General features: G+C 42.7%; 2 protein-coding genes across 3 annotated transcripts; both read left to right on the top strand.

The window, feature by feature from the left end:
- Positions 1 to 2,246: 2,246 nt before the first annotated feature.
- Positions 2,247 to 16,893, top strand: LOC147883461 (eukaryotic translation initiation factor 3 subunit I-like). Of its 2 annotated transcripts, XR_015543790.1 has the most exons (9): positions 2,247 to 2,527; positions 2,640 to 2,855; positions 14,139 to 14,266; positions 14,455 to 14,574; positions 14,698 to 14,787; positions 15,683 to 15,769; positions 15,892 to 15,971; positions 16,189 to 16,698; positions 16,771 to 16,893. XR_015543790.1 is itself a non-coding variant. In XM_087399715.1 (8 exons), the coding sequence occupies exons 1-8, from the start codon at positions 2,344 to 2,346 to the stop codon at positions 16,262 to 16,264; spliced, it is 981 nt and encodes a 326-aa protein (XP_087255841.1). In that variant the 5' UTR covers positions 2,247 to 2,343; the 3' UTR covers positions 16,265 to 16,893. The 2 variants fall into 2 exon arrangements, 1 of the variants encoding a protein (XP_087255841.1); XM_087399715.1 differs by having other exon boundaries at positions 16,189 to 16,893.
- Positions 9,618 to 11,297, top strand: LOC147883462 (uncharacterized). The gene is made up of 3 exons (XM_087399229.1): positions 9,618 to 9,892; positions 10,362 to 10,592; positions 10,763 to 11,297. Exons 1-3 carry the CDS (start codon positions 9,618 to 9,620, stop codon positions 11,295 to 11,297), a joined length of 1,041 nt encoding a protein of 346 aa, XP_087255355.1.
- Positions 16,894 to 20,840: the final 3,947 nt, after the last annotated feature.

Below are 20,840 nucleotides of genomic sequence, written 5' to 3'. Positions count from 1 at the left end.
GGTCCGCCTGCCCCCAAGGCCACTTGGGGGGGCAGGTCATAGCCATTGGTTGAGAATGGGTTTGGAAGAGTGGTATGGGGATGGTGTCCACCAATTAGGGTAACGGGGCTGATACTGTGGAGGGCTAACTTTTTAGCACTAACCATGGCAAAAAAGTATGAAATCAAATTTGAAGCTATTGCGATCATCATGTAGTATTAGGGAGCTATTTTCATTTTTAAACTTTCTGAAACATCTCTCTATTCTTTAAGGAGAGGTTTTGACGTGGAGCAATTCGCGAGGTTCAGGAAGAGAAAGGGGTAGCTTCGTGGAGGTTCGAAATAGGTTCCTGAAGGTTTGGGAGAGTTATGCTATGACACGTGGCGAGAACTACAGTGCGAGTGGGGCAATGATTGAGGATTGAGCGCAGAGGCACGAGCGTGGCACGTGGCAGTGAACCACGATGTAGTTCCAGGGTCCCAAGGGGTGTCTCTTTCGTGCCATCGCTGTGTCACGTCCAGACTATGAGACTATGCAAAACCATGCCAGACTGTGCAACCCGTTGACTAGTCACCAACTGACACGTAGAGATGCAGACCGGCTGACACATTGACAGGCACATAGAACGGCTAACAGACTGTGCATAACGGCACCCAGAGTTGCCAGATTGTGTGACACGATGACATGCATGCTGCTACCACGCGCGGAGAGAGAGAGAGTAAATGTTGTTGACACGCGTGCACACACACACACACACACACACACACACACACACACACACACACACACACACACACACACACACACAGAGAGAATACAATATTATATATATATATATATATATATATATATATATATAATATTATTTTATTTTTTAAATATAAATAAAATATATAATAATATAGTATTATAAAATATAAAAAATTATATATATATATATATGCACACATTCACACACACACACGCACGTGCACACACACACACACACACACACACACACACACTCTATCCCCCCTCACTCTCTGTCCTCTCCTCTCTCTCCTATCTCTCTCTCTCTCTTATGTAGATGATTTTGCTGAAATTTAGCACTTATAAGACTTGGGAGAAGAAGCGCAAGGCAAGGCTTATAAAGTTGTGTGGAGGGGGGTTGATTGAGCCATTGGCAATGAAAATTCTCTTAATCTCAAAGCGAGAGTCTGAAAGCTTGAATCAATAGGTTCCCTTTTGATGCGACAAAATTGGATGCCTTCTCTTCTCAATCTCTTTTTTCATTATTTGGGGCTTACCATGTGTGCCTCACCATGCATGGTTGTAGCATTATGGTACCTTTTTTGCTAAAAAGAAAGGGACCAAGCTCCCAACGGATGAGAAGTTTCTTTGCAAACTATTGATTGCTGAATTGCCAAGGTCGTTTACACGCTTATTGCCCAATGACACATATTCTCTTGCTATTAATCTAATTTTGGATCCTAAATTTCTATTGGTAATCATCCATGTTGTCTGAAGGATAGTTATATTAAAAGTAATATATTAATTATTATTGTTATTTGTATTATACTGAAATGGAAATTGCCGGGTGAGCTTGCCGATGGGGGGCTTGAACATAGGATGTTTACACACTTGGCCCATCATGGGCATGCCCAAGGTTCATGGACGGCAAGATTGAGAACGCCCTCCCTGCCCTAGGAACATTTAACCTTCGATAGCCTAATTATTATTGTTATTTATATTATACTGAAATGGAAATTGCCGGGTGAGCTTGCCGATGGGGGGCTTGAACATAGGATGTTTACACACTTGGCCCATCATGGGCATGCCCAAGGTTCATGGACGGCAAGATTGAGAACGCCCTCCCTGCCCTAGGAACATTTAACCTTCGATAGCCCCGCCCACCGCAAGTACCTCACACATGTCGGGGGTGTGTGTGTGTGTGCCGGTCTTTAGGATGTTCATGGATGGGCAAGATTGAAAATGCTCTCCCTGCCCTAGGAACGTTTAACCTTCGATAGCCCCACCCACCGCAAGCACCTCACACATGTCGGTGTGTGTGCCGGTCCTTAGGATATTTATCGTGGGCATGCCCAAGGGTCATGGACGGGGCAAGATTGCTTGCCACGGTGGAGATGCAATCGATGAACGTTGGGCGAGCTTGGGCGCCCATAGCATGTAAACACCCTAAGGACGGGCACACAGAGACAGAGACACATTGTGTGAGGTGCATGAGGTGGGCAGGGCTATTTAAGGTTAAGTAAAAGTTCCTAGGGTTGGAGGGAGGGTGATCTCTTTTCTCCCAAGGATCTTTTTCACTGAGTTCACTATAAGTTGCCTTGTGAATATTTTTAGGGTTACTGATCTTTGTGAGCGATGAGGCCCATTCTGTTGAAGGGCCACGAAAGGCCCCTTACGTTCCTCAAGTACAACAGAGATGGCGATCTCCTCTTCTCCTGCGCTAAGGATCACACCCCTACCGTTTGGTACTCTCACAATGGCGAACGAATTGGCACCTATAAAGGCCACAACGGAGCTGTCTGGTGCTGCGACGTCTCCCGTACTTCCCCTCCCTCTTTTCTTCCTCCCAAGGGTTGCCTTTTCGTTGATTTCTGCTGATTTTCCCAAGACTTCCCACATTTTTCTTTAGCTTTTCTGGTGCTTGTGAGCAGGCGACACTACACGCCTCGTCACAGGGTCTGCAGATCAGTCGGCCAAGATTTGGGACGTGGAGACCGGTGCTCAGCTTCATTCCTTCAATTTTGAGTCTCCAGCCAGGGCTGTAGATCTGTCCACGGGTGACAAACTTGCGCTGATTAGTACCGATCCGTTTATGGGAGCACCCTCCGCTATACATGTGAAAAGGATCGAGAAGGATCGTTCTAAACGTAAGTCCTTGAGTAAGATTGCAAGTAGATATTCAACCGTGTTTTTCGGTTGCCGAGTTGTTTCAAATGACTGATGCTTTCAGTCTGATTTACAGAGTTTGTCTACCAGCACAGATTTTATAAGTCGTATGCCCATCGATCTCCCAAACTAAATGATTTGTTACGTGAGGTATTAGTAAGATTTCATTGTTCTGTTGTAGTCGCGTAGTTTATCGCATTTGTAAGTCGTTTGCTAAGTCCTGTCCTACCTAGGTCAAACAATGGGTGGGGGATCTCGGAGTGGGGAGGGGAAACGAGGGGGAAGCTACCAAGCGGTCTTACTTTCCTAAGTTTGATTTTGGTGTATGTTCTTTTCATCATACACCTTCAATGCATTCACTCTTGCTCTAATAATTCTCCTTTTGACATCGATATTGACTAGTATTATTCTCCCCCCTCCATTTCTATTAACAGCCTTGCTTGGCTTTTGATACATATTGTGTTTTGCATCCTCCTCTTCAATACTCCTTGTCTTCAACACTCCTTTTCATTTGATTATTAACTTTGAGGCCCACACCTCGAACATGTTCCTCCTTAGTCATTTTTTTCCTCTAGCAATACTAGTCTTTGCTTTTGGTTTCTCTTGTGGGTACAGAGGGTCTTGTTCTTGCAGCAGTTCTGATTCAGTTGTTGTTGCTTTATCACTTTCATGGGTACAAGCGCATCCTTGTATACTAAGATTTTAGGAAACTTTTTACCCAAACTCCACTTCTAGCCTTTCAAAACCTATTTTTGTAGTCGAGGCAATAGACACCTATCGGTGAGTGGAAGTGTCATCACTCATTGGTGCTTAAGGTATATATATTGAGGACCATGTATCCCAATCCTGTATGGGAAAAAGTGTTGTATAGGCTCTTTAAAATTTGCAACGAGAATCATAAATCTGCTACCTATAAAACACATGTTGAGTGCCAAACTTGTTTCCCTCCTTGAGTTACTCATGCCTTTATAATTGAAGCCTACTTTTCATGTTTCCTATTTGTAAGTGATGTTTTTGAAACGTTTCCAATGTCATTAATGTTTGTACACGCATTGTATTTGTGCTTCTTCACCTCTATTTTTTTTCCATCCGTTGATTATATTATCTTATACCCAACTTTTGTTGTAATCGTTTCGTATCTAGGTTGTCATTTTTGGATGAGATATTATTGGGACTCATACTCAGCCAATGGTAGAACTCGGCAAGTTTTTGATTTGGCAATCATGATATAAGAAGAAGGTGTTGGAATTGATGGTGCAATAAACACATGTATGCGGTAAGGCTTGTTGGAGAAGTCACCTCCCCATCTGTAAGGAGATGGACTGAGGGGTAGGGTTGTCACATGGGCAACTCTCTGGTTGCCATGTGGGCAGCAAACCCAGAAGGAAAAACATGATGAGGGAGGCTGCCCATGTATGAGGGAGGCTGCCACATGGGCAGTACCTAGCCTGCCAGTGGGCAGGAAGCTCACAGAGAAAACCAAAGAGAGGGGGCTACCACACGGGCAGCAAACAGGCTGTCATGGGGGCAGGACATCTTAGAAGCATACCTGGCTGTGTGGAGCAGTAGGAGAGCATGGAACAGTGGCACAATGCCACGTGGAAACCTCTGGGACAGATCTGCAGAGGACGAGCCACGTCAGCAGCAAGAAACCCTGTGTGACAGTACGGAAACAGCAGATCCAGGGTAGAGCATAGGTGTGGCAGAGGACTTGGGGGCTAGACTGACACGTCCCAGCACTCCTGAAACCTCTGATCTACAAGCAAACACAAGAACACACACAACGTGAGGAAACTGAGCAGGCTGCTCACCACCCAACCATGACATCTACGGGATGTGATCCCGAATCAGGAGATGTCCCCTCCGAGCCATGAGCTGACCTACTGGCACGAACTCCCATCCAGATCCAAACCAGCCTGGTGTCCCATACCACCAGGTGGCGTTGTGAAGCCTGGGATCTGCTACTGGGCCTTGGGCTACGCTAAGATGCAGGCGCGCGTCCACGACTCAATCCAGGATCAGATCTAGCACCTGGGAACGAAACTTGCTCCCATCGGCTCCCCAAGATCCAAACCAGCCTGGTGTCCCATACCACCAGGTGGCGTTGTGAAGCCTGGGATCTGCTACTGGGCCTTGGGCTACGCTAAGATGCAGGCGCGCGTCCACGACTCAATCCAGGATCAGATCTAGCACCTGGGAACGAAACTTGCTCCCATCGGCTTCCCAAGAACTGAACCCCTGGGCCCCTTTTATAGACTCGGGTCCCAAGCGTCAAAAATAGCGAAGACCCATAACTGGTTCGTACCCTTGGCACTCAACCCGAGAATCAAGCCTGCCTAGCTCCAAGCCTCCCCAGGCTACCTAAGCTAGTCTTGTGTACCCAGTACACGTCAGATACCAATCTGTGCACATGACATACTTTCCCTCCTCTAAGAACTCACTCCTGAGTTCGTTAAAAAACTTGGAAATGTTCTTTGGAGGTTTTGTAATGTCTCCCATGTTGCATCCTCCTCAACACGATCGTTTCACTTGATCTTGTATTCCGTGATAGTTCGATTACGAATCTGTCTGTCACGAAATTCAAGAATACACTCAGGTTCGTGTGGAATAAAAGTGAAATTTGTAACTTCTATTATCTCTTGAGGAGAAACAAGTTGATCATCCGCACCCAAGACTTCTTTCAGTCTACTGACATGAAAGACTGGATGTACTTTAACATCAGGAGCCAATTCTAGTCGATATGCAACTGGTCCAATTCTTTTAATGATCTTGAACGGACCACAGTATCTGCGGGATAATTTCGGAACCAAACATGTACTTAGGCTCTTGGATTCCTTGGGAATTCGCCAATATACCATCGTTGCTTCAGAGAACTCTCTAGGTGAACGATGTCTATTAGCATAAAATCTGTCCTGATCTTGGACACTTCTAATAGACTCCTTGGCAAACTGCAACATTTCCTGCATGTCTTGCAAGAAGTTCTTTGCAACATCATTTTGAATCCCTTTTAACCCAACCATAACTGGTGACTTAGGTTGAAACCCGTACATAAGCATAAAAAAACTGTAACCAGTACTGGAATGCTTTGCACTGTTATAAGCAAATTCTATCATAGATAGATAATCTTCCCATGAAGACTGTCTCTTAGATACATATGCTCGAAGCATGTCTTCAACCAACTGGCTAACCTTCTCTGTACTGCCATCGGATTGTGCATGATCTGAGGAACTCATACTTAGAGTAGTTTCTAACTTCTCAAAAACAAGTGTCCAAAAGTTACTTGTAAACTTTGAGTCCCTGTCACTGACTATGTCAGATGGCAAACCATACAGCTTAAACAAGTGGTCCACAAACTCGTGAGCCAGCTGAACAGCTGAAATAGTTGTTCTAGTAAGTAAGAATCTAGCCAATTTGTCAAACGATCAACTATGACCCAAATGGAGTCATGACCCTTGTGCGTTCGAGGTAAACGAGTTATAAAATCCATGGAAATACTTTTCCATTTATCACCTGGAATTTGTAATGGCTGTAATAAACCCGCGCTTCTAAGGCGTTCTGCCTTAGTAACCTGACAAACCCGGCAACCTACTACATAGTTCTCAATAAATGCACGCATCTTAGGCCAATAAAAGGTATGCTTCACTAGAGACAGAGTCCGATGTATACCCGGATGTCCAGCACTAGGAGCATCATGACACTCCCAGAGAATCTTGGACCTAAGTTCCAGAACGTCTGGCACACAAATCTTTCCATTCTGGATCAGCAAGCCGTTCCTAATCATCCACTGGCCTCCCGCCGCCTGTACCGTAGGTGGCACAATCCCTGAGTCCTGGTCAACCATGGAGCTCCCATCATGGGCTCTCTGCCAATAAGAACTGAGAGCATTTACAAATTTGACTCGACTTAAGGCATCCGCCACGCTATTCAACGAACCCTTTTGATAACGTATTTCAAAATCAAAATCTTGCATTAATTCTGCCCATCTAGCTTTCCGTCCCCTCAATTCAGACCCATCACACACATACTTAATTGACTGATGATCAGTCAATACAAGAGTCTTCGAACCATACAAGTAGTGTCTCCAAACCTTAAGGGCATACACTACCGCATAAAGTTCCTTTTCTAGTGTGGGCCAATGATATTGGGTGTCGTCTAGCTTTTTACTCTCAAAAGCTATAGGTCTGCCCTCTTGGAAAAGAGCTGCCCCAATCGCAAAATCACTCGCATCGGCCTTTAAAACATAAGGCCGGGTAGGATCGGGTAATGCAAGAACGGGTGCTTCCTTGATAGAAAACTTCAAGGTTTCAAAAGCCTTGTTCAATGCATCATTCCAAGAGATCGGCTGGGTAGATCTGCGTCCACGACCTTTCAATATGTTTGTCAGGGGTGCCGTGATATGTGAATAATCATGCACAGACTTTCGTAGAAATACCGTAAATCCTAAGAAAGAACGAAGTTGTTTCACAGTTTGAGTGATAGGCCATTCTAAAACCTTCTGGATACGATCGAGATCATAGTCACATGAAAACGCGTTTCGTCCTGTCGAAACAGGACGAAACGTTTCGTGCCGAAACGTTTCGAAACAATTCGAAACGCTCCCAACGAAACGCGTGTTTCGCCCAAATCTCAAAATGGCGATTTCGCCCGTTTTTTTGTTTGTGCCTTTCGCGAATCGATTGCGATCCTCCCGCCTGAATTTGTTGCTAGTCCGCTGCCCGCTTCTGCTCCCTATGCTACCTACGGTGAGCGCTCACGTGAGCTTGTAGCTCGTGACGCTGCTCCATTCGGCGTTGACCTGCAGCCCAGCACTACCGCTGCTCCTTTGACTTGCAGGCTGCTTGCAAGGCTCAAGCTAGCTGCTGCTAGCTACCACTATCACAAGGCCTGCAATCGACTCCCACGCTCTGACGCCATCAACGATCTACAAGCTGCAATCGAGATTCATCATTCGACTCCTACCGGTGACCGTCCACGCCTAGGGCCTGCAGCCTGCTGCCATCGACAGTCCTGCCCACCATCCCCTTTGTTGCTGCTGTTTTTTGGTTCTGCTCAAGGAGCAGCACCTGGATCAAGGAGCAACAGCCCAATTTGCCCCAATTCTCTGTTTCTTCCCAAATTTCAAGGCCTTCTCCATCATGCCTCCTCGCAAGTCTCCCACTCAGCGTGATGTTTGGCAAGATTCAGTTCTCATTAGCAAATATGGTACTTCTGGCACAAAATGTGTGGTTTGCAAGTATTGTGGGGAAACAATTCGAGGAGCATCAAACCGGGTGAAGGCACATTACATTTGGGAGAGAGCTCAAGGAACACATGGCTGCACTCATGTTCCAGAAGGTATTTTTTTGGCCCATGGTGGATTGCCATCAAAGTTTGAAGAGGTCCGGTCATTGCTCCTTCTACCTTTGCCTTCGGAGATAATTGATGGGAAGGTGCAAGAAGCCAAGGAAAGTGAAGCGCTGAAAAGAGGGGCCTCTACTTCAACAAGAACCTCAGTTCAAGTGTCTTCTCAAAGTAATACTGGGGCTTCTTCCCAAGTTCATATCACCCCGGAGTCTTCTAACATTGGTGAGTCTTTACCCAATGTCAATGCAGATGAAGCTCCCTCGAATGTTGTGGCTTCTCCACATTCATCAAGCTTTGTTAGTGTTGCTGTGGGTCATGAGAGGATCCCAACATCCTCCCATATTCATCTCAAGGCTGCAACAACAAGAAAGAGGGGAAGAGACCTGCCAAGGCGCCAAATCACCCTTGATGCTAGCTTTGCTCCAAAGTTGAAGCAAGAGGCTCAAATAGCTGAGCATCGTTTCTTCTATCAATGCAACCTTGCTTTCAACATAGCTCGATGTCCAGCATACCAAAAGTTCCATCGTGCACTTGTGGCAGCAGCCGCAGCAGGAGCTACAGGTCTACAACCAGCAAATTGTGAGTCCTTGAGAACTACACACTTGACAAACCAAGTGAGGCAGATTCAAGAGGAGCTTGTGGGTTTGAGAGCTTGTTGGGAGCGATATGGTTGTAGCATCGTGTCAGATGGATGGAGTGACACTGTAAGTTATAAGTACAACCCTTCACTCTTGACTCTTGAGTCTTGACTCTTTGGTAAGATTTGTGGTGGCTGATTTTAGTATTAACAACAAATGTATGATTTACTTATGGATCTTGATTCTTGTGACTTGGCAATGTGGCCAGCGGCGGCGCCACATGATAAATATCTTGGTCTCATCTTGTGCTGGCACTACATTACTTCGTGTAGTTGATGCCTCCACCCCTGGCTTGAGTATCACTGGGGAATGGATTTATGGACACATTAAAAATGCCATTGAGGAGGTTGGGCTAGAAAATGTGGTCCAAATTATTACTGACAATGGCTCCAATTGTGCCAAGATGGGAGAATTGGTTGAGAGAGATTATAAAAGCATTGTTTGGACTCCATGTGCTTCTCACTTGATGGACTTGATGATGGAGGACATTGCCAAGTTGGATTGGGTGCAATCTACTCTTAATAAAGCAAGCCAAATCATCAAGTTCATAACAAGAAAGAGCATTGCATTAGCTCTTTTCAGAGCAGTATGCAAGTATGATCTTGTGAAGCCATCTAAGACAAGATTTGGCTATCTCTTTCTTGTTCTTCAAAGGTAAGTCAACATCCTTTTTTAGCTAGCAATTGAGAGTTAATTTCAATTTTCAATTCTTAATACTTATGTATTCAAATTTTGATTCTTAACTTGTCCTAAACTTGTAGGATGACACAAACGAAAGATGCGCTTAGGCGTCTCGTTTGTAGTGAAGAGTGGGAAGCTTGGAGAGGAAGCCGCAAAGCAGAGGCATGTACAATCACTTCATACATCTTGGACAGTATGTTTTGGGAAGAAGCTGCAGCCATAAAGGCTGCCATTGCACCTTTGTACTTCATTTTAAGATTATTTGACCATGAGGGAAGTACAATGAGTCATCTTTATCACTACATGCAAATGCTTAAAGAGAGTATGCTCAATTGTAGATCTCTCTCAAGTCATAGGTATGCAAACTCTTTAGTGATTCTATCATGACTCATGAGCTACTACATAGAATTTAGAGAATGTTTATTTATACATAGTATTGAAATTTAATATATTGCAATTTACAGGGCGGATGATCTTCGTGCCATATGGACAAAAAGATGGAACTGGTTTCATAAACCAATCCATATTGTTTCCTACATGGTGCATCCATTGTACAAGCAGGAAAGTCATTGGTCCGATATTGTTCTTATGAATGGATGGACATCCTATGTGGATACAGTTATCCCCTCTGAAGAGCAAGGAATGTGAGTACTAACTTCTAAGTATCTTGATTCTTAATTCTAGACTCTAGTATATTGTACGATCAATTAGCTTTTACTTGCAACCTCTTTTGACTCTGGCATGCATGCCTTTAAAGTCTACTTCATGAATCATTATCCTAATTCCTATCTAACACTAAAGCAATGTCCATGACTCAACTTATAGGATTGAAAGAGAGTCTGTTCTCTATGTTCATGACCGTAGCCAATTCAGGCGAGATGTGGCTATGAGTCTAGAGCAAAGGAAATTTGCTGTATCATGGTGGGAGATAAATGGGCGACTTACTCCCACTTTGCAAAGATTAGCTCTTCGAGTTTTATCACAGGATTGTACTAGTGGATCAGCTGAGCGCATATGGAGCATATGTGCGGACATCCATACTAAGAAAAGAAATAGGTAATCCAACTTATAAGTTATGAATGGTTGGATGCATTTCTTGAGTCTTGAGTCTTCTCCAATTTTACGAATCATGACTACTTAGAATCTAGATTCTAGATGCATTTTCAATCTTGTTTTAGTTCAAAATATTTACGTTTTATGTGATGTAATCATGTATCATGTTACAGATTGAGCACATCACAGCTTGATAGGTTGGTCTATGTAAATGCCAACCTTCGTCTCTTGGAGCGGTTCAAAGACAAAGAAAGTACCAGTGGGGCTGAAGGGGCTGAAGTGTTACATTGGAAGGTGAAAGAGGTTGATCCTGAAGTTCTAAGAAAGCTTGAGCAAGGCTTGGCTCGAGGGGAGAATATTGATATATCATTCATCCAAAGGCGCAGCGATGAGGATATAGCATATGATTTCCTTCGAGAGGATGAGGCACGCTTTCGACGTGTCACACGTTCGCAATCAAGGGTTATTGCACAAGCATCTACTAGTGCACCACCCTTGATTGCAAGCATTGGCACTTCATCTTCACCACGCTGTTATAGATGCCGACGAGATCGTGGTCGTACCCTTGCTACTAGTGGTCATAGTAGTGATTCCTTTGAGGAGATGGTAGCAAGGGTAGAGGAGGAAGAGAGTTCCGATGGCACAGAATCCACAGATGAAGATGCAGATAGTGATAGTGAACTTGGTAGAGAGAGTAGTGAGCACTGAGTAGTTTCAAATTATGATTTGTTATCACTCATGCTACTCATTTTTGGAACTTTGAAGTTTGAGCTTACAACTCGTCACTTTGGGAACTTATTATTTCATATGTCTATTTTGGGAACTTATATTTACTTGACATTTTGGAAAGTAATGACTCATATATCTAGATTCAAATTTCAATGAATCAATGATGTTCATATCTCTAGACTCTAGATGCTAGAATCCAATGTCCAATGTCAATATGCTTTTAAGTTTTGACTCCATAAATATTAATTGGTCTAAATTTGAAACTTGAGAAAGGAGACTTGAATTCTGATTCCTGAATGTGTTTGTGTTTTGGATTACCTAGAGGCTAGACACTGGGTGTCTTGACTAAGGACTTGTCACTTGACACTTGTATTTCTCTTTGTTCACTCTAAACTTGAATATAACATGTCTTATCTGTCCCTATCCTTGTATATATCAAGTATCATTTCGAAACCTATCCGTTTCGTCCGATGATTCGAAACGAAACAAGACAAAACCTGTCGAAACCTCGAAACAACGAAACGGACGAAACGTTTCTTGTGACTATGATCGAGATCAATGCTAATATCTTTAGAAGAAATTTTGTGTCCTAAGTAAATGATCTCCTTCATAAAGAAGTCACATTTACTCATCTTGGCATAGAGCTTATGCTGTCTTAGAATAAGTAAGACAATCCGGAGGTGTCCCCTGACACGTCCCAGTTGAGTGGCAAGGGTACGAACCAATTATGGGTCTTCGCTATTTTTGGCGCTTGGGGCCCGAGTCTATAAAAGGGGCCCAGGGGTTCAGTTCTTGGGGAGCCGATGGGAGTAAGTTTCGTTCCCAGGTGCTAGGTCTGATCCTGGATTGAGTCGCGGATGCACGCTTGCATCTTAGCGTAGCCCAAGGCCCAGTAGCAGATCACAGGCTTCACAGCGCCAAAAATAGCGAAGACCCATAACTGGTTCGTACCCTTGCCACTCAACTCGAGAATCAAGCCTGCCTAGCTCTAAGCCTCCCCAGGCTTCCTGAGCTAGTCTTGTGTACCCAGTACACGTCAGATACCAATCTGTGCACATGACATATGATACCAACTGACACGTCCCAGCACTCCTGAAACCTCTGATCTGCAAGCAAGCACAAGAACACACACAACGTGAGGAAACTGAGCAGGTTGCTCACCACCCAACCATGACATCTACGGGATGTGATCCTGAATCAGGAGATGTCCTCTCCGAGCCACGAGCTGAGCTACTGGCACGAACTCCCATCTTGATCCAAACCAGCCTGGTGTCCCATACCACCAGGTGGCGTTGTGAAGCTTGGGATCTGCTACTGGGCCTTGGGCTACGCTAAGATGCAGGCGCGCGTTCGCGACTCAATCCAGGATCAGACCTAGCACCTGGGAACGAAACTTGCTCCCATCGGCTACCCAAGAACTGAACCCCTAGGTCCCTTTTATAGACTCGGGCCCCAAGCGCCAAAAATAGCGAAGACCCATAACTGGTTCGTACCCTTGGCACTCAACCCGAGAATCAAGCCTGCCTAGCTCTAAGCCTCCCCAGGTTACCTGAGCTAGTCTTGTGTACCTAGTACACGTCAGATACCAATCCGTGCACATGACACAGATAGAGGCTTGACAGAGGTGGACTGATGACGGAATGCTTGGAGCCTGCATGGAGCATCTAATAGGCCAGGAAAAGGACCCGACCAGGGCTGGATAAGCTTGGGGTAGTGGCTATGGCCACATGGGCAGGCAGGCCAGCAAAGGGGGCCAGCAAGACCTGGCTATAAGGCTGGAAAGGCAGCCCTACATACTTCTGCGTCCATTCCTGGGGCGCTCTATCAGTCTCTTGTTTTGCGGGATATCCTCTGTAGGGATTCATCTCTGACAAGGCTATGTGTCCCATATTGCTTAACCTCTCCCATGCATGGGCGTCATTAGGGAGTCACCGGCCTCAATGGGCCTATTATTTTGATAATTTAGAAGGTTCAAGAAGCTTTGGTTTGGTAAGATTAGGCAATTGCAACTTATAGGCCACATCATTAATTTTAAGTATGGACCACAGCAATAAACCATGTCAATGTTCTTACCTCGAGGGTCCTTTGGGGATTCTTAAATAAATCCCTTGGCATGTTTTGATTGGCATAAAAGTGTGCTCTATGTTGAGCACTCCTCATGTTTTCCTTCCTAATTGCAACATTTTCCAACCTTAGCACTCTTCAGGCCAACTATCTATGGAGCTCTAGGTACATTAACATGAAAACTAATCCGGTTGGATAGCAAGCCAACCCTTGCAAAAAAGAGGGGGATGACATGCATCGCTTGCATCACTTGCACCTATTACAATAGTTGCTTAGTTGCACTTTGACAAGGTTACATTCTTGTTATAGAGGCTACACGTTCATGCAGGCAAGCTTTTGACCAGACTGATAAGACTGATAATCAAGCCGAGCATTTTGTTTAAGTGCTAGCCTTCATTGTGACCAAGTTTGCTCTAGCAGAAGCATGATGTGGGGATTTCTGAACCCTTCAATGGCCTGACCCCACCTTTTGGCTTTGTGGTGAAAACGATGCTTGCCACTTTTGTTTTAATGAAAAGTTCTGCCATGTTTTTGGACTTATCTAGGTATATGCTTGTGGGACACACATCATGCACCCCTGCACGGATCGCATGGGCATGCTTGCACTTAATATGCTCTTCTGTGTCGCGCGCACACACAAGCATAAATACTTTTGTATAGATTGTGCTTAGTCTTTCGGTCTATGGTGTCTCAATAATAGTTTTGCATGAAACTAAAACACATTGGAGTGATTAGTTGACTGATTTTGGTGTGCAGAGGACAACGACTCTCTCCTCGTGATTGTAGGACCTCAAGGTAGAATCAATAGAGTTGTATGGGGCCCACTCAATAAGACCATCATCAGTGCTGGCGAGGATTCTGTTGTTCGGATGTGGGATGCCCAGGTGTGCTTATCAAAATAAGTGTTGACTGCCGTGCTTACTGCCGTTTGTAGACCCATATATATGTCCCCTCCCTTTCTTCCCCTGCCCTCTGTCCTTCCCCCTTGCACCTCTGCAGCCCCCCTTCCCAAAAAAATTTCTATTGTTTATATTCTTGGATTATTCTGAGTTATTCCTGTATGTGCCTTCAGACTGGCAAGCTATTGAAAGAAAGTGATCCAGAAACAGGGCATTTAAAGGGTGTGACTTCTCTAGCAAAGTCTGCTGATGGATCACATTTTATCACTGGTTCAAGTGATAAGACTGCAAAGGTAGATGTCATTTTGGGTTTCCTTATGGTTCCATTATATCAGCTTCTGGAAGCTTATGTGATTTTTCCTGTTGAATGTTTCCCTCATCTAATAGAGCACGTTGTTGCTAACATGCCATTTCAGCTATGGGATATAAGGACACTGAAACTGCTGAAGACATATGCTACAGAACGACCTGTGAATGCTGTAGCCATTTCTCCCCTTCTTGATCATGTAAGTGAGGCTTAAATGATATCTTACTTTTTCAGTGAGTTGCTTGAAGGGTGGGTATCAATGCATCAGTACAAAATGAGCATAGCACACTGGAGGTCGTATTGTTCCTGTGCAAGTTTATTGCTTCTAGAAGCCACGAGGAACACAATATATTCATGATTTGTGTTGCTATTGCTTCACGGTTGCTAGCAGGGTTGGTGCTACTTTTCAGGCATATTCATGAATGATTTTCATGTTACGATTTCATCAATCTTGCTCTCAATGCATGTGGGATTCTGGTGTCAAATGCCAAGGGTAGTCAAGCTCTGGGCATTTCTTCTGTCCTGAGGCTACAAGAACTGAGTGTATTGCTGGAAGTTTTTAGCCATGTATGACTGGGACTTGGTCCTGATGAGTGAGTAGGCATGTTATAGCATGAAGTTCACTCTTTATTGATTGAAGCTTAGTAAAGGCATGAAGACAAAATTGACTTAGATTTGTGTAAGCTTATTTTGTAAGTTTGCAGAGTGAGGCTGAAATTAAACGAATTACTAACTGGTCTGCATAGGATAGATGTGGGACTTGTTTGATGTTTTCCATTTTTAGTAAGTCCTTGTGAGTACTGATTTTGGGGATACTAGGTAGAAATGTTGTCGCATGTAGTTCTTCCCTCATGTTTTGACTTTCACAAATTGAAGCTTTGTGAGTGTATGGAGCGGAATTACTCAAATGACTTATTCTCATGTATTGAGTTTGAGGGCTAGGGCTATGCTTGTTTGCTTCACAATGATATTTATGACCATAGAGAAGTAATTTCGTACCTGATCTGTAAATGAGAGTAGTAGTTTGGTGACGATGTTTAGGATGTTTCTGTTAGATCAAATGCTTAGTGTTCCCATGCTAAACAATGATTCAGGTAGTCATAGGCGGAGGCCAAGATGCTTCTCAAGTGACAACAAGTGACCGCAGAGCAGGCAAATTTGAAGCAACATTCTTCCATAAGGTGAGAATAGCGGTTTACATTTCCACTGCTTTTAAGGCAAAATTTTGCTATAGTAGGATTCAGGCATTTTAATATCCCTTCACGTGCACCTAAGAGTGTAATGATTGGAATCTACTTGACAGATTTACCAGGAAGAAATTGGTGGTGTAAAGGGGCACTTTGGTCCAATCAATGCTCTTGCTTTCAATCCTGATGGCAGAGGGTATGTTTTGCGATGTTGTAACCTTTTCTTTTTCGTTTCTAGCCCCTGTTTTGGATTAGAAGTCTGGAAAAGCATGTGGTGCTTTTGAGTTGAACTTGAGAGAGGCTGGACACAGATAATTGATCTGATGGTTAGCGTAGTCATAGTCTTCAGGAGTTTGTCGCAGCAAATTTCTCAGGGGAGGAACTAAATGAGGCCGTCTTTTGCGTTTTGACAGCTTTTCAAGTGGAGGCGAAGATGGCTATGTTAGGGTGCATCATTTTGATGCTGACTATTTCAATGTCAGAGTTTAGAGCGAAATTATGATGAAGACAGATGGTTTACTTGTGACTATGGCTTGGATGGATGATCAGGGTTGTGATGTTGATTCTGGATTAAGAGTGCATATGCTCTGCAGAGTGTGAATCAACAGGGAGTTGGGTTACCAATAGTGACGGTGGTAGCAGAGGCAAGGAGAGTTTCATTACCAAGGTCCATAGATTGTTAAAAATTTGGCTAGCTAATGTAATTGGGAGACTGCTTATTATAGTGATAGTCCAAATTTGGTTGTCTTTTTGTTTTTGTATGTGGGAAGGAGGAAGAGGGGTTTCCCTTACTAGTTTTGCACCTTCCCGCTGAATCGGAAAATCCAGCAGTGGGCGTTGATGTGGCCCAGTAACTTCATACAGTTTCCCTGAGCGCATACCCGCTAATGAGTCGAATGTATTTCCTCTAATACAACTGGAAGGTATATAGTGATGAAAGCTCGTTAGTTTTTTTTTTGTCAAAATTTCAAAGAGTCAGACTTGGAAATATGAAGTTTAATTAAGCCAGAAAGTGGATTGTCACAAGCATTCCTGTGTGCGTGGACTTAAGTTCATTGGTTTTGGTAGCACACATCTCTGTATGGATCCAAAATGTAATTGAATGCTTTATTCCAGAATGTCAAGTGATGCATGTGTTGAAGAACTGAAAACCAAAATAATGATGCAGCTTTTTGACTGGAAAGGTATGGAACTTAGAAAAGGTCTACATGATCCGTGCAGATATAACTTATCTGTTTCAAAATCTCACTGTTCAGCTATTGTGCACTCAAGATTTAACTCATCAATGAGTCGTGTTTTGTGTTTTGCATTTTCATCTTGCTGTTTGCATTTAGCATTTACATAGAGACAAGAAGAAATATTTCAAAATGTTTTTCATTTCCATAAAGAAAATCAACCATTGGGCCACATTATGAGATGTGAATTGATCACCTTATTCTTAAGGTTTTTTTTCCCTGAACATCAATGTGTATGTAACTTGTTGGGAAGTTTGTGAAAGTTTTTTTGTTGCCATGAATGTGTATAGAAGAGTGATACAAAATATGAGAGACAAGAATTGGAGCTTGAGAGTTACCCCTCTTCCATGTTTTGGAAAACATTGAAAATTCGATGTGCCTCCCTTGACCAATGCTTCTAATGCATCTATTGAATGCTATTTTAAGGCTTGCTACTGCAATGTAACCTAGCTTGTGACTCTAATGATATGGACCTTGCTCTTTGTAGGTGACCGTAGATTGCTATTTTAGGCTTTGCACAAAAAACTTTTTTGCCTTCGAATTACATTACGCATCTTTGCAAACAAAAGGTGCGTAGATTGCTATTTTAGGCTTTGTCTAGGGTTTGCACCAAAAACTTTTTTGCCTTCGAATTACATTATGCATCTTTGCAAACAATGCACCTTTTGTATATGTGCTCTTAGATATGTTTTGTTGGTCCTCCTTGACCAATGCTTCTAATGCATCTATCGAATGGCATTTTAAGGCTTGCTATTGCAATGTGACCTAGCTTGTGACTCTAATGATATGGACCTTGCTCTTTGTAGGTGACCGTAGATTGTTGTTTTAGGCTTTGTCTAGGCTTGCAGAAAAAACTTTTCTGCCTTCGAATTACATTATGCATCTTTGCAAACAATGCACCTTTTGTATAGTTGCTCTTAGATATGTTTTGTTGGTACTCTTGTATTGAGTAGTGAATCAATTCATCTGACTTGCTAGTCATGCCTTTCACAATTCCTACTACTTACAAGTCTTCAAAGGATATTGATTTAGGTAGTGATGTAAGCTCATTTATGAGTTTGAAGTGGCACGATATTTTAGATAATTGCATAGAGCTCTATGGATGTGATTGGTTATTGGTTGCACAAGTCATGACAATTGAGAAGAGCTTCAACTCTTCTACTTGGGGACATTATTGGCTTGTGTGTCTTAACATCACTTCAATGGATTTTCAAACTTGTATGAACAATAGGATAGTCAAATAGGTTTTAAGAGTTAGAGCTATGAAGCGCTTGACTATTTGCTTTTTAAGGGCTTAGAGTTTAATGTACTTTTTTAGGAAGAATTATAGCTTGCATGAGAAAACCCATCTACACTTTGGGAGTCATTCCATCTATGTTTTGTTGGAAGACTTATATAAAGCTTCCATGAGAATACTCCATCTACATTCAAAGTCTTTGAATACACAACTCATCTATCTAGCTCATCTTGTCAACACAAATCTTATCTACAAGAACTACAATTTAATTTGAGAGTTTCATGTGAGTTATTTACTCCATTGTATTGATATATGCTCTCTTAGCCTTCATGCTTTTTAGTTGAAATTCTGTAACTTTTATAGATAGACCTTAGATGGAGTGATGACAATGGACATGTCATTTATGTACGTAGACATTCGTGCACCTTGATTTGATATAATCTTTGATGTCAAATGTGCCAAAGTTCATTGTAGCAAAGTGTTGCATCCCACATCTTCACCAAGCTTGGCTACATTTGAACACCCTTAGGATTCATGATTTAGCAAAGCTAGTCCACATTGTCAAGTGTGTGATTTGTACATGTGGAATCTTATAATATTTGGATCCTCGAGTTTGGAGTGGGGTTATAGATGCAATGGGTTCACGAGGTGACCGTGGGTTGGTACAATTTGATCTGCTATATTTGATAAACTTGAGCCAAATATTCGGCTCAGTTAGAAAAATATTAAGGGGCCACTGCATACCATCTTAGGGTTGGGTTGCTTGGGTCCCAAGTGGAAATTGTACAATAGGACCAACATTTCTCCATGAAGGTATTTGTGTGTAGTGTAGAGGTCATGCCACACCTATATTTGAAGTTGAACTACTTGTTGGGACCATGTTACTCATGCTTGGAGATTACTAAGTTGTAGAGGTTTCTCAGTTGATGTTGAATTGCCTCACCCAAGTGATGCTCAATGCCACTCACAAACTCAGTACCATGAATTCTAATGATAAGTGAGGCAAAACAGAGTATGATTATGGTGACCTTTAGATCCATGAATTGCATGGATCTTTTGGTTCTAGTTAGTCCAATGCATAATCATTGGCTCAATTACAATAGCCTTGAATGCTTTGTTTGGTTGACTAGATCTCACTATTACATGTTTTCAGAAAGGTCATATCCATCTTGCGAGTAACTCGGTTCATGACATGACTACCTTGATCACTTACATACTTGATAGGCCAAGCATAGCACTAGATGATATAAACTTGGTGATGTTTTGAGCTATTATCCCACTGCCTTAGCCTTGGCCCATTTTGTAACCTAACTGATTGCAATTAGTTTATACTTGGTGAATAGCCCATTTGAAGGGTGTCATGTAATTCAGTCCCCACGTTGGAAAGGTTCTCAAGGTTGACTCCATTGAAGGGTCATATGGGAGCACACCACATTGCTTACAAAAGTAGGTTGCATTTTAAGAGAGGGTTTCCCACAATAGCCTTGCCTATACAACCTTATGGGCTATATTAGCTCAGCTTTGGAGTATTCACTTGCAATTCCTCACTGGTTTTCTTCAAGGAGCAGTGCATGAGGAAGTAAATGAGTTAGAAGCATTACAATACATAGAAATAGAGGATCAAGATCCTCCAAACAAAAAACAATGGCACCACCATTGTTAAATGCACCAAAGGAAGATGCTTATATGTGATTCTAGGAGTAGATGAGGATGCAACAAATAGCAAAGGCCCAAGCAACATGAAAAGGAGAAAAAGCCTCAAAGAAAAAATCAATAGCATCCACTTCCAAATCCACTAGATAAAGATCTTTGAGTGTGACTCTAGGAGTAAAGGAGGATGCAACGAATAGCAAAGGCCAGCAAGCAACATTAGAAGGCTAGCAACCTATAGCATAGGAGCAACCTCAGTAAGGAAAAATCCATGGGAATTTGCAAATGCTATGAATTAGGTGGTCAGAAACTCATTGCCAAGAAGAGGATAGAAATCCAAAATAAGGGAATAAGCAAGAGATGGTCCATATGCAAACAACAAAGGTGGAGGCATGGATGTAGAGATGATAATGGTGGAAGTGCAAGTGGTGATGAAGGTCATGAAAACCCCACGGAGAAGGAAGATGGTCCAAGCATGAAGGAATTTGTGAGATAATGGAGCAAATCTTTCCACTATTCACAAAAAGAGGTTCAACATTATGATGAAGGCTATGCAATTAGCCATTTACAGTAGGTCAAATCCTCTATAGAGGCTCCATGAAGAATCATCTTCTTTAAAAACAAGACATTTTTTGGATATGAAGACACAAAAAATAAATATTTCATGAGCTACGTGTATTGTTTTATGTTTTGAGGCCAAGCATGAAAGGCCCTTGTGAGATAATGGTGGAGGAGATAATGGAGAAAATCTTTGCAATATTCACACAAAGAGAGGATATCCAATTAGGCTATGTGGTCAAACCCTCTATCCAGGACCCATCAAGCATCACTTTCTTTGTAATCTAAACATTTTTTAGATATGAAGAGTACAAAAAATATATTTTTTGAGCTACTTATAATGATTTATCTTTTGAAATGGTGATGTTGATTTTAATTGATTTGA

Source organism: Dipteris shenzhenensis, chromosome 28, assembly GCF_047967505.1.
Source record: "Dipteris shenzhenensis isolate YYH24624 ecotype China chromosome 28, Dip_SZ_1.0, whole genome shotgun sequence".
Classification (NCBI taxonomy): Eukaryota; Viridiplantae; Streptophyta; class Polypodiopsida; order Gleicheniales; family Dipteridaceae; genus Dipteris; species Dipteris shenzhenensis.
This window is presented reverse-complemented; position numbering and strand designations above follow the sequence as displayed.